This window comes from Calidris pugnax, unplaced genomic scaffold (genome assembly GCF_001431845.1).
Source record: "Calidris pugnax isolate Ruff unplaced genomic scaffold, ASM143184v1 scaffold1, whole genome shotgun sequence".
Taxonomy (NCBI): domain Eukaryota; kingdom Metazoa; phylum Chordata; class Aves; order Charadriiformes; family Scolopacidae; genus Calidris; species Calidris pugnax.
Window position 1 is genome coordinate 226,907 of NW_015090800.1, and position 12,717 is coordinate 239,623.

The 12,717-nt window shown below is 40.9% G+C and overlaps 1 protein-coding gene across 1 annotated transcript in view; it reads right to left on the bottom strand.

The window, feature by feature from the left end:
• PDE3A (phosphodiesterase 3A) overlaps window positions 1-12,717 on the bottom strand; it is a 108,169-nt gene that overhangs the window by 12,956 nt on the left and 82,496 nt on the right. Inside the window, exons 9-12 of the mRNA XM_014937481.1 lie at window positions 11,211-11,322; window positions 6,936-7,049; window positions 5,483-5,682; window positions 2,915-3,118 (exon numbers count right to left, since the gene is read on the bottom strand). Coding sequence (XP_014792967.1) covers window positions 2,915-3,118; window positions 5,483-5,682; window positions 6,936-7,049; window positions 11,211-11,322 — 630 coding nt within the window. The remainder of the gene's footprint in view (window positions 1-2,914; window positions 3,119-5,482; window positions 5,683-6,935; window positions 7,050-11,210; window positions 11,323-12,717) is intronic.

Below are 12,717 nucleotides of genomic sequence, written 5' to 3' on the forward strand. Positions count from 1 at the left end.
TTTTTTTTGGTGGTGTTTTTTTTGTTTTTTTGGTTTTTTTTGTGGTTGGACTCGATGATCTCTGAGGTCCCTTCCAACCACCACGATTCTGTGATTCTGTGAAAGGCACCTTTAGACATGACCTAGTCCAACCCCTCTGCTCAAGGCAGGGCCAGCTAGAGCAGGCTGCTCAGGATCATGTCCAGTTCAGTTTTGAATATCTCCAAGGAGGGAAACTCCACAACCTCTCTGGGCAACCTTTTCCACTGTACAACCCTTATCACAGTAAACATGTCATTTCTTATTTTTAAATCGGGATTCCTGTATTTCAGCTTGTGCTCATTGTCTCTTGTCCTATCAGTGGACACCACTGAGAACAGTTTGTCTCCATCTGCTTTAGTCCTCCCATCAGGTATTTATACACGTGGCTTCACCCCATCAACTCCCACAGACCTGTGTATGTCCAGTTTCTTTGAGTGCTCCCTAACCTGATGCCATTCACTGAGGAAAAGTTTTCACCACTTCAGACCTTCTCTCACAGCAAAAGGGCCTGGGATTACTGGAGCAAGGTCTTAGCCTCAAAGACTGAGGCTGAGAAAGCATTTGGCCTTTTACACTTCTAAATGGTCAGCGATACCAACCTCTCAGCCTTTTCTCCTAGAATATGTCCTAGCGTGGGAAGGGCTGTCTTCTACTGTCCATTTAATTTTCAAATCCCTCCTTGAAACACAGATTCAATTGCCAAGCTCGCAATAGTTGAAAAATGGATAGAAAGTTGTTGTGCTATGATGAAACTAGATGAAACTTCCATGTCCTCTGTCAGCAGGTCCCCTGCCTCACAGAGCAGTGTGCCCACGTGGTGTGAGCTTTGCTTTTGGTATACATGAACTAACATAACTAATGTCAGAGGTACAGCAAGTGCTCCAATGCATTAATATGTGTCAGATAGTGAGCTTCCTTCATTATTTCTTGTTAGGACTTTCCAGGCTGCAAGTTTTCTGGTGAGAGGATGCTTACATTACTTGTGTTTACACTGATTTCTGTACAGAAGGGTCTCTCTGACTGTAGCCTCAATATACTAAACCACAGTTCCACAACCCAATTAAAAATGTGATCACTTAGAGCTAATTTTATCAGTTATGGCACCTCCCCCCATATACATACAGTTCCACAACCTAATTAAAAATGTGATCACTTATCAGTTATGGCACCTCCCCCCATATACAAACATGCCAGGTATACTCTTTGAGACCACTGGTCTGGTACAAAAGAGTTTTTGCCAACCAAACATAAATAATCTCTTTTTAAGGCAGTGATTACTCTGGAAAAGCCAGGCTCAGCCACAAGCCCTGGTTAATATGTTCACATTCTCCTCCACTTTTTATTCCATGCATGACCATTTGACTATTCAAGAAATAAGGAGAGAGGAGGAGGTTAGCAAATATCCTTAAAAATCTATAGCAAGCTGGCAGGACATGACACATCAGGCTGTTCTATTTATCTGCAGTGTATCAGGTATCACCTTGTTTGGTTACAGCAGTAGTTACACCTACTGTTGTCCAGCCTGATTTAAGACAAATTTAGTTTTCAATAGCCACAATTTACGCCTAGTATTTTGGTCAAGCTTGTCCTCTTCCACAGTTAAGACAGTAAATCTCTGTGACAAAGCCACAGTAATCACTGGTTTAGCCCGGCTGTTTTCATTCCTTACTGGTATTCACAGAAGTGAAAGGGTTTTGTCCAAACTGTCAAATTCAAAGGATGTATTCAGTCAGTCTAAATTCCCCATGTTTCATTGTCATCATAGCCCTGAAGGATGAGGATCTGCCAATGCTGTTCAATACTTTAAGAGGAAATTAGACAGGTGAAAATGATCCCGGAGTTTAAAATTGAGACCTAAAGAAATCTCCCTGATACTACCAGAGGTTTTGGAACATGCCTAGCAAGGGTGTAGAAAGAGCTCAGACTTTTACAGATCTACAGGCCTTTCTTTACAGCTTCTTAAAGCCTAACAAAGAGAGAGATGTTACTGGGAAATGGAAATCAAAACCTACATCTGGAAGCTTCAAAACTTCAAGATACAGGTCCATGCTAAGCAGTACCACAAGAAAACATTTTATCTATGTTGTCAAAACAGCTAGGAGGTCTTGGTCCTGGACAAGAGACACTGTGCTTGGTGTGTTTCTCACAAGGAACAAGAAGGCAGTAACAGCTCCAAGGCAGGCATCATCTAGGTAATATTCCAACAGCTTTGATAGATGATGGAGTTTATTAAACTAACTTGATAGGTGGTGATTGCTAATAAATTAGGTTGAAATTGGACAATAATTTTTCTGAATGATTTCCCACGGTTCTAATTTTGTGCTCACTGAATGGAACGTTCAAGAAAGATCTTTATTTACCTCCCTCTGGAGTTCAGCCATTTGAAATAAAGTAGGAGAGATGATCATTCTTTCCTTGTACTTGAAATTAAAATATCAAATTTTTCATTATTTCCGTGCTTTGCTAATAAAACAGTACAATTAAACCAATAAAAATTCACGTTAAGTAGTTAGCCATTATGAAAAGTTGGTAGCATCTTCGATTTTTTTTTCCTGAGTGCTGTGTTAATAGCTCTAAAGTGCCAGTGAACAAGAAAACAATGTTGAAAAGTAGAATATAAATGGAATTTGCATTCAAATACTCCATAATATCCTTAGCCTTAGACCAGTTCCTGAAAGAACTAAATGTATATAAGAAGCTGTGCCACTAAATTTAACTAAATAAAAAATAACAGAAGCAACAGATTACTATTCAACAGAATGTTTTACAGCAAGCAAAATGACATTCAGAAAAAAGAGAGACACAGTAGCCTTTCTGGTCTTTTCACTGTGATGCTACCAAGCCCCACAATCTTTTCCACCCATCCACCAGAAACCTGACCCAATCTTCTTACCTTGGCATTGAATTTGGCAACGAAATCGAAGTGTTTCTTCAGGTCAGTAGCCAAAATTGCCTCAATGACGAGGAAGCGGAAATGCTTGAACTCCACGTGGTCGAGGTTGACCAGGAAGTTGTACTCTGGCCTCGACATGAAGAGGTTCCAGGCAGCGGCGGCGTGGTGGTTCTCCAGGACGGAGCGGTCGTTGTACAGCACTGCCTGTGAAAGGAATGTGGGCAGCTGAAAGCTGAGGAACTCCTTAGCAAAAGAAACACTGCAACGCAGGAATGAGATTGACGTGGGGATGATGCATGAAGGAGGTTCAGGTTTGGTGAATTTGGGGTTTTTTTTGGTTTTTTTTTTTTTAAGAACCTCCTGAGGTTTGAAGACGTGATTTTGGCAGGACTTAAATAAGAGACACCTGAATTGTGACGCTGAAGATTTATTGGAAGATTAATTTGGAAAATCTGGGTCTTTCATGCTTAAGGGTCTTTGGTTCCTGACTAAACTGCATCTGACAATAGATTATTCTGTTTCAGGCCACAAACTAATGACTAAAATGGCATAAGTGTGTGCTTCCCAGTTTCTCGGAACTAACTTGACTTAATGGGGATTATTGTCTTTGGTGTTTGCACCTGGCAATTCTGTCCATATTGGACTATTCCAAACACAGAAACAAGTGAAATTCCAGTTTGCAACCTGACAACACACACTCAACCTGACAGATTTCTCAATCCAAAATGGGTTAAATCTTTACCACAAGATGAACCATAACTCTCACAGTGATGGCAATTCCATTCAGAAACTAAAGAAAGATACAGAAAATGGACTTTAGGGGACAACAATCACCCAGGAAATCTCTCCATTTCAGCAGCATTTAGTCTTTTGACAATTTGGTTTATGGAAAGAAAAGCTTTTGGAAATATGCTTCTATGTAAAACAGATACAAATTTTCTAAGTTTTTACACAAACATATACACATACGTTCCAGTGGCTTTTCATGTCAATTTCATTTTTCTGTCATCTATAACTGAAAAAATTCAACCCTATCCTAAAGTATAGAATCTATTCTTTACCCCATAGAACAGGTTGCTGAAGCAACTCAGCTTTTCAGCCCTTCTTGCCTTCCTGCACAGTAAACATTTGAGATAGATATGTTCTGCTACCCAGGCCTGACTCCTGAAAGCAGATTTTTAATACAACAGCACTTTATCATTACTGGAAGCTAGTCACGAAAAAGAAGAAAAAAACTCCATATGCCAAATACAAGTTCTGCAAATTTCAGGTGATATCGGATTTAAAAAACCAAACCAAAACCCCAAAGCGTAACAAGAATAATTTGAATTTTTCCCATTAATTTATTTTCAGACTAGAGACAATACGTTAAGGCTAACCATTCCTTTGTTGATTTTTACAACCACAAAGCTACAGCAAAAATTTCTTAAAATTAGATTTAAGTATAGCATACATTTTCTGTCAACCTATTTACCTGGCCAGAGTATCAAAGTTCTCAATCACACAAAGATGTTGCAAGGATGAGAAGTATTACTATCAGTTTATAGACAGAAACTGATACAGAGCAAGCTCATCATCTAACTTCCTTTGTTGATTTTTACAACCACAAAGCTACAGCAAAAATTTCTTAAAATTAGATTTAAGTATAGCATACATTTTCTGTCAATCTATTTACCTGGCCAGAGTACCAAAGTTCTCAATCACACAAAGATGTTGCAAGGATGAGAAGTATTACTATCAGTTTATAGACAGAAACTGATACAGAGCAAGCTCAGGTGACTTGGTCTTGGTGAGAGAGGAAGTCTGGATCCAAACTGGGGAGTAAATCTAGAGTTTCTGCATCCCTTCTCAACATTAAGCTATCTTTATTTCTTTCCTTGTCCACAGAAATATCTTTTCAGCATAGTATGCTGAAGCCAGGCAGGTCAGCTATGTAAAGTAAGGAAAGAGGATCTCATAATTAAGCCAATGAACAGTAACTCAGAATTGCTGAATTCAACTCCCAGCGCTGGCAGTAACTTCTGTATAATTTTAGGTAAGTCTAAATTCTTCATTTATAAAACTGAGACTATTTTCTACACCCCGCCTATCATGCCCCAGAGTGTAAAAATCCATTCACAAAAGACTGCAGCTACTCATATTCTATAGAAACAACTCAAAATATGTTATGATCATGCACAAATTCACTTGCACGGTGCACTGTCAACTATACAGGTGTTTTTTTTATTTTATTTTAATCTTTCTGTGCCTTACTTGGTAGAGTAATTCTTCCCTTATTTCACAGTTACAGATTCTCCATCAATTGGCAGAGCATGAGCTTCTCCTTCACTGAGACATTTTATCAGTACCTTTCTTATCAGCTCCACTACCTGAGAGTGGAGAGGGTGTGTGAGAAGATTCTCACCAGTAACCCCCAAGTGAAGTGATTATTTCTGTCACATTGATAAGCTGCTTCAAAATATTTGGTAGACTTGTGCTTAATGGAAGCTACAGGCACCACTGGCAAGGAGAAGCTGTTACCAAAGACCTTCCAAACTTAACAGCAACGCTGCCTGAGATTTATTTTACCTGAGGAGCGCTCGTTGCTACCAAAAAGGCATTGGTCCTTCCTGGATGATCATAATCATGCATGGCTGCAGCTACATAAAGAGCCATCAATTCAAGGGCAGGGATGTTGCCAGCTAGGCATCCATAGCTGTCATCTGTAGGTGTGTATGTCTTCGAAAACACATAACCCATATGGCCATGAGTGATTCCACTGTCAGAATCTGAGGAGAAATAAAGAAATTTAAAAAAAAAAAAAATCCTTAGTACTTTTTCAGTGACGTACTAAAAGATAGAAGGAACAAAGCAGGAAGAAAAAAAAAAATAAAAAAAATCCTTAGTACTTTTTCGGTGACTTACTAAAAGATAGAAGGAACAAAGCAGGAAGAGAAAGAGCAAATTTAAAATACATAACAGAAAAGTAACCACATCCTGCCTCAAGGCTTTCTGATGCTGTGCACAGGATCCAGCACAATAAGGCACACAATTGGAAAGGAACAAATTCTGATCCCACCCGGGGATCTTCCAGCCAGCCAACAGAGCCTGTGCTCCAAGTATGTAAATTTCTAGCATTTCACAATTTTTTTGTGGGTAACTCGATCTTCCCACTCCTTCCTCTAATTGCTTCACTGTATAGATCAGTCTATGAGACACTAACAGTCCTTAAAGCCACAGACTAGCATCTATTAATTCAATTATGGTGCATGTTTTCCAATCCAAAGGTCTAGACTTTGGATTGGAACTGATAATCCTCTTAATAGCATCTTTTTGAAGCAGCTTTAAAATGCCCATCAGGGGTAGATACTGAGAGAGATGCTTTGCTAATTCAATCAACTTGAATGGATCTTAACATGCAGTTGAATAATGCCCTTCAGACAACAATCACCAAACAGCCCCCAAACTCAACGCCTTTCATTCCACCCACTTCACCTCACCTAAAAAGCATCCCACAACCCTTGCTAATAAAATTTTCCAGGAATAAAAATGTTTCCCACCCCACCAAAACACCCCAAAGAGTTTCCCAAATGGCGGAAGTGCAGTTGGAAGTCCATGGCACCACCTGCATGCCCCAGTGGTTTTGTAATAGCAAAACAATGCAGGGTTTGAGGATTTAAAAGTCTACACTACTTCTGGAGCGGTGCATGGCTAATACAGTTTCCTAGGAAAAAAAAAAAAAAAAAAAGGTATTGTAAAAATCTAATGGTAACAAACATCTGTTATTAGGGTGACCACAAAGGCTCGCATTCACACATCGTTACATGTAAAGCTTTAGGTTTTGGAGGATCATTTCCATTCTCTTCAAAGTTACACCAACATTACCTTAACACCTTCAACACCCAACAGTGCTGCTGAACTTAAAAGCCTATATAGTAACGAGCCCTGCACGCAACCCTCAATTGTTGGCTTTCTTCCAGCAAGTTTCACCACAAAAGGGTTTAAAAATACAACATACGTGTACTTGCACATTGAAATATACCTGAATCGCTGGCTGAGCCGTGATCATTAATGACGGTTGGGAGTCCTGGGATGGGCTGAGTCGTAAGGTACCAAACAGCATGTAGGACATCAGTTGCATGGATGCGGTTGTGATCTGTGATAGGAAGCAAAAGAGCCTGCTGTTAAACATGAAAGATAATTTCGGCGAGAGGGAAGTCAGCACCATCTAGTGGGTACCGTGTGGCAGTTAACAAATCAAACATCACAAGCCTGAAAAACAGCTGTATTCTGTAAATGATCGTGTTTTCTTTTACTGAAGTTCAGTGGTATGTCTCACACCAGTCAAGAAAGAGAAAACAGCAGAGAAGCTGTGGGATCTGCAACGTAGGCAACGCTGCAAAGGAAGGGTTAAACAAGGAGCCTGACCTATGCCGCCAGCTCCAATCCTTTATTGCAGCGGTTGCCTTTGGCTAGTTAAATGCCATCAGGTGAACATGCACTGCTCACCTCTGATTCAAATGAAACCTGTGGGCAAATCTCATCCACTTCAGCAGCTGGATTTCACCTCACTTCTAAAAACAAGGCAGGTAACGCTTACCCGACTCTACTTGAGCAAGCTTAGGTGCCATGCTAGCATCTGCACTGCAAAAAAATTCAAACTTGGGATATATGAATACTGCACAGGCTCTTCCTGCAGTTTTTCTGGCCCTGGATCCTGCAATCTGGTTTACTACAAGCTCTCTTTGCAGAAATAAGAGACAAAAGTCACCCCAAGGCTCATCCCAGCAAATCCTTCAAGGCCAGATAAACTATCCCAAAATCAACACAACTGGTCGAAAAAGAATTTCACACTAGCTCAGCACAAAGCACCATTTAAACATAGGCTAGTAAAAAGCAACCCTGATGCTGGAGGAGGGGTAATGCTTTTGCTGCACCAGGAGCCAAGCTTACATCTGGCATTAAACCACTGAAAAACAAGCATTTCAGCTTGTGATTCAGGCCAATTTTGGGCAAAGTACAGGTATCTTCTACTGTTGACTAGCTAAACACAAAGAAATCTGCTAATCCAAATGGCAACCTGTGGCTGCACTGCTGCTGCTGCAGTTCTGGAAAGACGCATTTCAGAGGACCAAGTACAAAAATGCACAAAATGACTGCTGGGTCACCCTCATCTGTAAAACTCACAGTAACCGGCTACTTCTTGAAGCAACCAGTCATCCTAGTTGAAGGTGCCAATTGGTAAAGCCAATCATCCAGCCAACCAACTGCTGGAACAGGCTTAATGGGAACAGGCAAAGAAGTAGGTTATATTAAGAAGATAATGGTCAAGAATCAAGATAATGCTGGACACTATATGTAACGCTCTTCAGGAAAAATTATCAACCCACAAGCCAGCAGCCTGCTCTAAGAAGCAGTAGTGTAAATTTGTCTGGATTTCATTAGAGGTGAAACATCTGTACTCTGGAGGAGCAGAAGGGACTGGCAGCAAAACGTGTAAGCAACCTGGTTTTAATCTTACTGCATCCTAAAGATAGGCAGTGTGGAGGGTTTCACTGAATTTCACTGAATTTCTAGAGTTGGAAGGGACCATAGAGATCATCTAGTCCAACTTCCCTGCTGAAGCAGGATTGCCTAGAGCTAGAGCATGTTACTCAGGAGCATCCAGGTGGGTCTTGAAAATCTCCAAAGAAGGGGACTCCACAACCTCCCTGGGCAGCCTGTTCCAGGGCTCTGTCACCCTCACTGTGAAGAAGTTTCTCCTCATATTTGAGTGGAACCTCTTCTGTTCCAACTTGTGCCCGTTGCCCCTCGTCCTCTCACTGGGAACCACTGAAAAGAGTCTGGCTCCCTCCTCCTTCCAGCCTCCCTTGAGATACTTTTAGCCTTCTCTTCTCCAGACTAAAGAGTCCCAGCTCTCTCAGTCTCTCCTCATAAGGGAGATGCTCCAATCCTTGAATCATCTTTGTTGCCCTTCGCTGGACTCTTTCTAGTTTCTCAGAACTGAAGTTGAACTTCACACTAAGGCCACTCCTTCTATGGGAGAAGAGGAAGGAAGGAGAAGATCTGGGATGGAGAATGCGCCATAATGTCATGCCACTTGGCCCCTGTATTTACCCCTCACTCTCCTCTTTTGCTCTCCTTTGTCTTCCCTGTGACCCTCCCTTTAAATACCTGTTAGTGACTGCTAGCTGAAGTTCTGAGTTTCCTCTCCCCTGCATTCCTCAAAGTACTAAGAACATCTTTCTGGAGACACTAATCTCACGCAAAACCTGGAGGACAGCCCTGCATAGGCCATCTATTGCTTTTCTCAAGAGTTAAAGCTGGGATGAGCCCCTTGTGAAACTTGCACTGATTTAATCCAACTGGGATAGTCACCATTAGTTTTGTGTGAATAACCCATTTTTTCAGTTCAGCAACCAGAAGAAAAAAGTGGTTAACTCCAGACGAGTTGTTCCGGTTTTTACCCCTTCACTGAAAGGAAAAACTGGAGGTAATTTAATTCTGTGCTGGACAAAATATTCCACTTTATTAAAATGAAACACACATAAGAAAAAAACAAGGAAATGAAGGATTAGATTCACAAAAATTCCTTAGACTCTATGAATAGTTAAGTGGGGAATATCTCCAGAAGGATGGACAGACTGTGGGACATCCACATCTAGCCCCCTCAGGCTGTAATCTGCTGCTTGAAATCCCTGGTCAGATGCTGTTAGTGACTGCTAGACGATCTGAGTTTCCTCTCCCCTGCATTCCTCAAACCTGTTAGTGACTGCTAGCTGAAGTTCTGAGTTTCCTCTCCCCTGCATTCCTCAAAGTACTAAGAACATCTTTCTGGAGACACTAATCTCACGCAAAACCTGGAGGACAGCCCTGCATAGGCCATCTATTGCTTTTCTCAAGAGTTAAGCTGGGATGAGCCCCTTGTGAAGGGGGCTGATTTAATCCAACTGGTAAAGTCACCATTAGTTTTGTGTGAATAACCCATAGCTGGGATGAGCCCCTTGTGAAACTTGCACTGATTTAATCCAACTGGGATAGTCACCATTAGTTTTGTGTGAATAACCCATTTTTTCAGTTCAGCAACCAGAAGAAAAAAGTGGTTAACTCCAGACGAGTTGTTCCGGTTTTTACCCCTTCACTGAAAGGAAAAACTGGAGGTAATAGAAAAAAAGTGGTTAAGTCCAGACGAGTTGTTCCGGTTTTTCCCCCTTCACTGAAAGGAAAAACTGGAGGTAATTTAATTCTGTGCTGGACAAAATATTCCACTTTATTAAAATGAAACACACATAAGAAAAAACAAGGAAATGAAGGATTAGAGTCACAAAAATTCCTTAGACTCTAGGAATAGTTAAGTGTTTTGAAAAATGGGGAATATCTCCAGAAGGATGGACAGACTGTGGGACATCCACATCTAGCCCCCTCAGGCTGTAATCTGCTGCTTGAAATCCCTGGTCAGATTCAAACCAAGGAAAGACTTGAAATTTGGTCTCTCATTTTCACAGAATAGAGTCCAAACTGCCTGGCTGGAAGGCATTTTGAAGTAGCTTTCCTACTATAGTTGTTTCAATTGATATTTAATGTTTGAGAGAAGGACTACATGACTTACTAAACCAACATCTCAGGCATTTTTCGTGGAGGTGGGAGAAAACAGGGTGCACTATAATCCTCCACACAAGGGTTATCTGCCAGATAAAAGAGATAATAATTTGCTCCCTCCTCCTGGAAAAAAAAAAATTAAAAAAAAGTCTTCTGCAGTTGAAGCGCTTTGGTAAATTGGATTTGTATTAATACTTTGGGGATGTCTGAAAGCAGGTTTTTCAGTGTGTAAATGATTCACACTGAAAAACACCAGCCAATCTCTACATGCAGAAGAAGAGGATGCACTCATCTACTTGGCATACTTTTTTCTTTTCACAGGGCTCATCTCCTTTGGTAGCATTGCACTGCTACTGTGTAAAAATCCAACCTCCATGGATTCAGTAACCTCCAGCTGGGGCACTGGCGTGTACTTGCATCATCAAGAAACAGTTCCTTGTACTTACAGTAGCTTTATATGGTTTCAGGCTTGCACAGAATTTGCCATGAACTATTATTATATGAAACAACATGAGATGTTAAGCTCAATGAAAAAAAGACAAGTTGAGGTTGTGGTTCAACACCAGCCTCTGACTAGAGAGCCATCCATTTGTTAATGATGTAGCTGAAGAGAAAAGGAGCTGCTATAATGAGAGAAGAAAAGCTTCAATAAGAAAGTGAGTGGAAAATAGCCAACACTTTAGAGCAGCACCGTTATCTGCTGGGAATTTTTACTTACAAGGTATCTCTCGGTATCCACATTCCAAGGCATGAAAGTAGTTCATAAATTCCCTCACTGGAATCTTGAAAGTCTCAAACAGCCCCATGTCTTCAAAAAGCCTGTATGATACCTGAAAAAAACAAAACCACCATCCTGCTAAATAGACCAGTAAAAAAATCTAAAAATTAGATATAAAAAACCATTGTCAAATTACTCCATGAAAACCTGCTTTCCTGGTAGTGTTTTCTCAAGTATGTTTGACCCACCTATAGCTGCAGCTACTTGCATTTCCACGTGGATATGGTTATGTAGCCAAACAGACAAGCTATTAGTACTCAACAGTCCTCCCCACTTCTTCATTATATCCTTCCAGATGTCTTCTTCCTTTCAGGTCTATGTATCCCCCAAATTCTGCAAGCACCTCAGAAACATACACACGTTAAGGAAGACACCCAGAGGTCCCACAGAACTTCTCCAAGGAGCATTCATGAATCAAATCACTTCCCAGAAAAAGGGGGAACGAGTGAAGGAATCACCAAAGGACAGAACCTTTCGGATCTTATGCATTATCTCCTTTCCCTCATTTTGGAAATGAAATGGCACAAGTGACTTTGACAGGATTTTGGAGGCACCAAGCGGTTTAGGAAGCAGAGCTGCTCCAAGTGTTCCTGTATGGAAAGATGACTGTAGACATCCAGAAGAGGATATATTGGAGGCAAGAACGTGACGGATGAGTTGGGAGGTATTCAGGAGAGACGACTGCTCAGAAATGCAGCAGCTGCTGCAAAACGGACACTTTTGAGGACAAGTTTGAATTTGACATACTGGACATAGTAAAATTACTGCCTGACCTTTTCACTTATTTCACAAATTGGACCCTAAAGCCTTTCAGCTTCTTTATTTATTTACTGCTGTTAGCTAAATTCTGTCCTTTTGATGCCATCTGTCTGGTAATAATCTGCCTAGAGCTAAGCAATTTGACACGTTTGGAATGATGAGTGCTATTCTGATAAGAAATTGTTACAAATTATGGTTCGTGTTTTATACCTGAATGTAAATCAAACAGCTATCCACACCTATTTCTTTCTGTATATTGTGCATGTGAATTGGGATTTGTGATTTGCACCTAAAGTTTAATAAGCAGAAACTTCAAATGTTCTGCAACTGTGGGTTTTTACAATAAGAATAACAAAAAAGGATATAAATTTGCAGGCTTAATGATCCCCGCCCCACCTCTTAGTCATTCCCTACCAGGAAAAATCTGCATGTGAGCTAAACTCTCTGGCAAAGCATTGCAACAGGCTGAGATGATGCAGAGACAGGTCGAGTGTGGTGTCTGACACCGTCCAGGATGTCCCTCTAACGACACATATCTGACGGTTGGGGTTCTTCTACTGGTGGCCCCATCTGTTACTTCTGTTCCTACCATAACTGTGTAAGTGCCACTAGCAATGCAGTCAGAAAAATCACTGCTGGTGGTAATTTCTCTTTATGGCCGTGGCTGTTGGCCATAATGTGAAAAGTT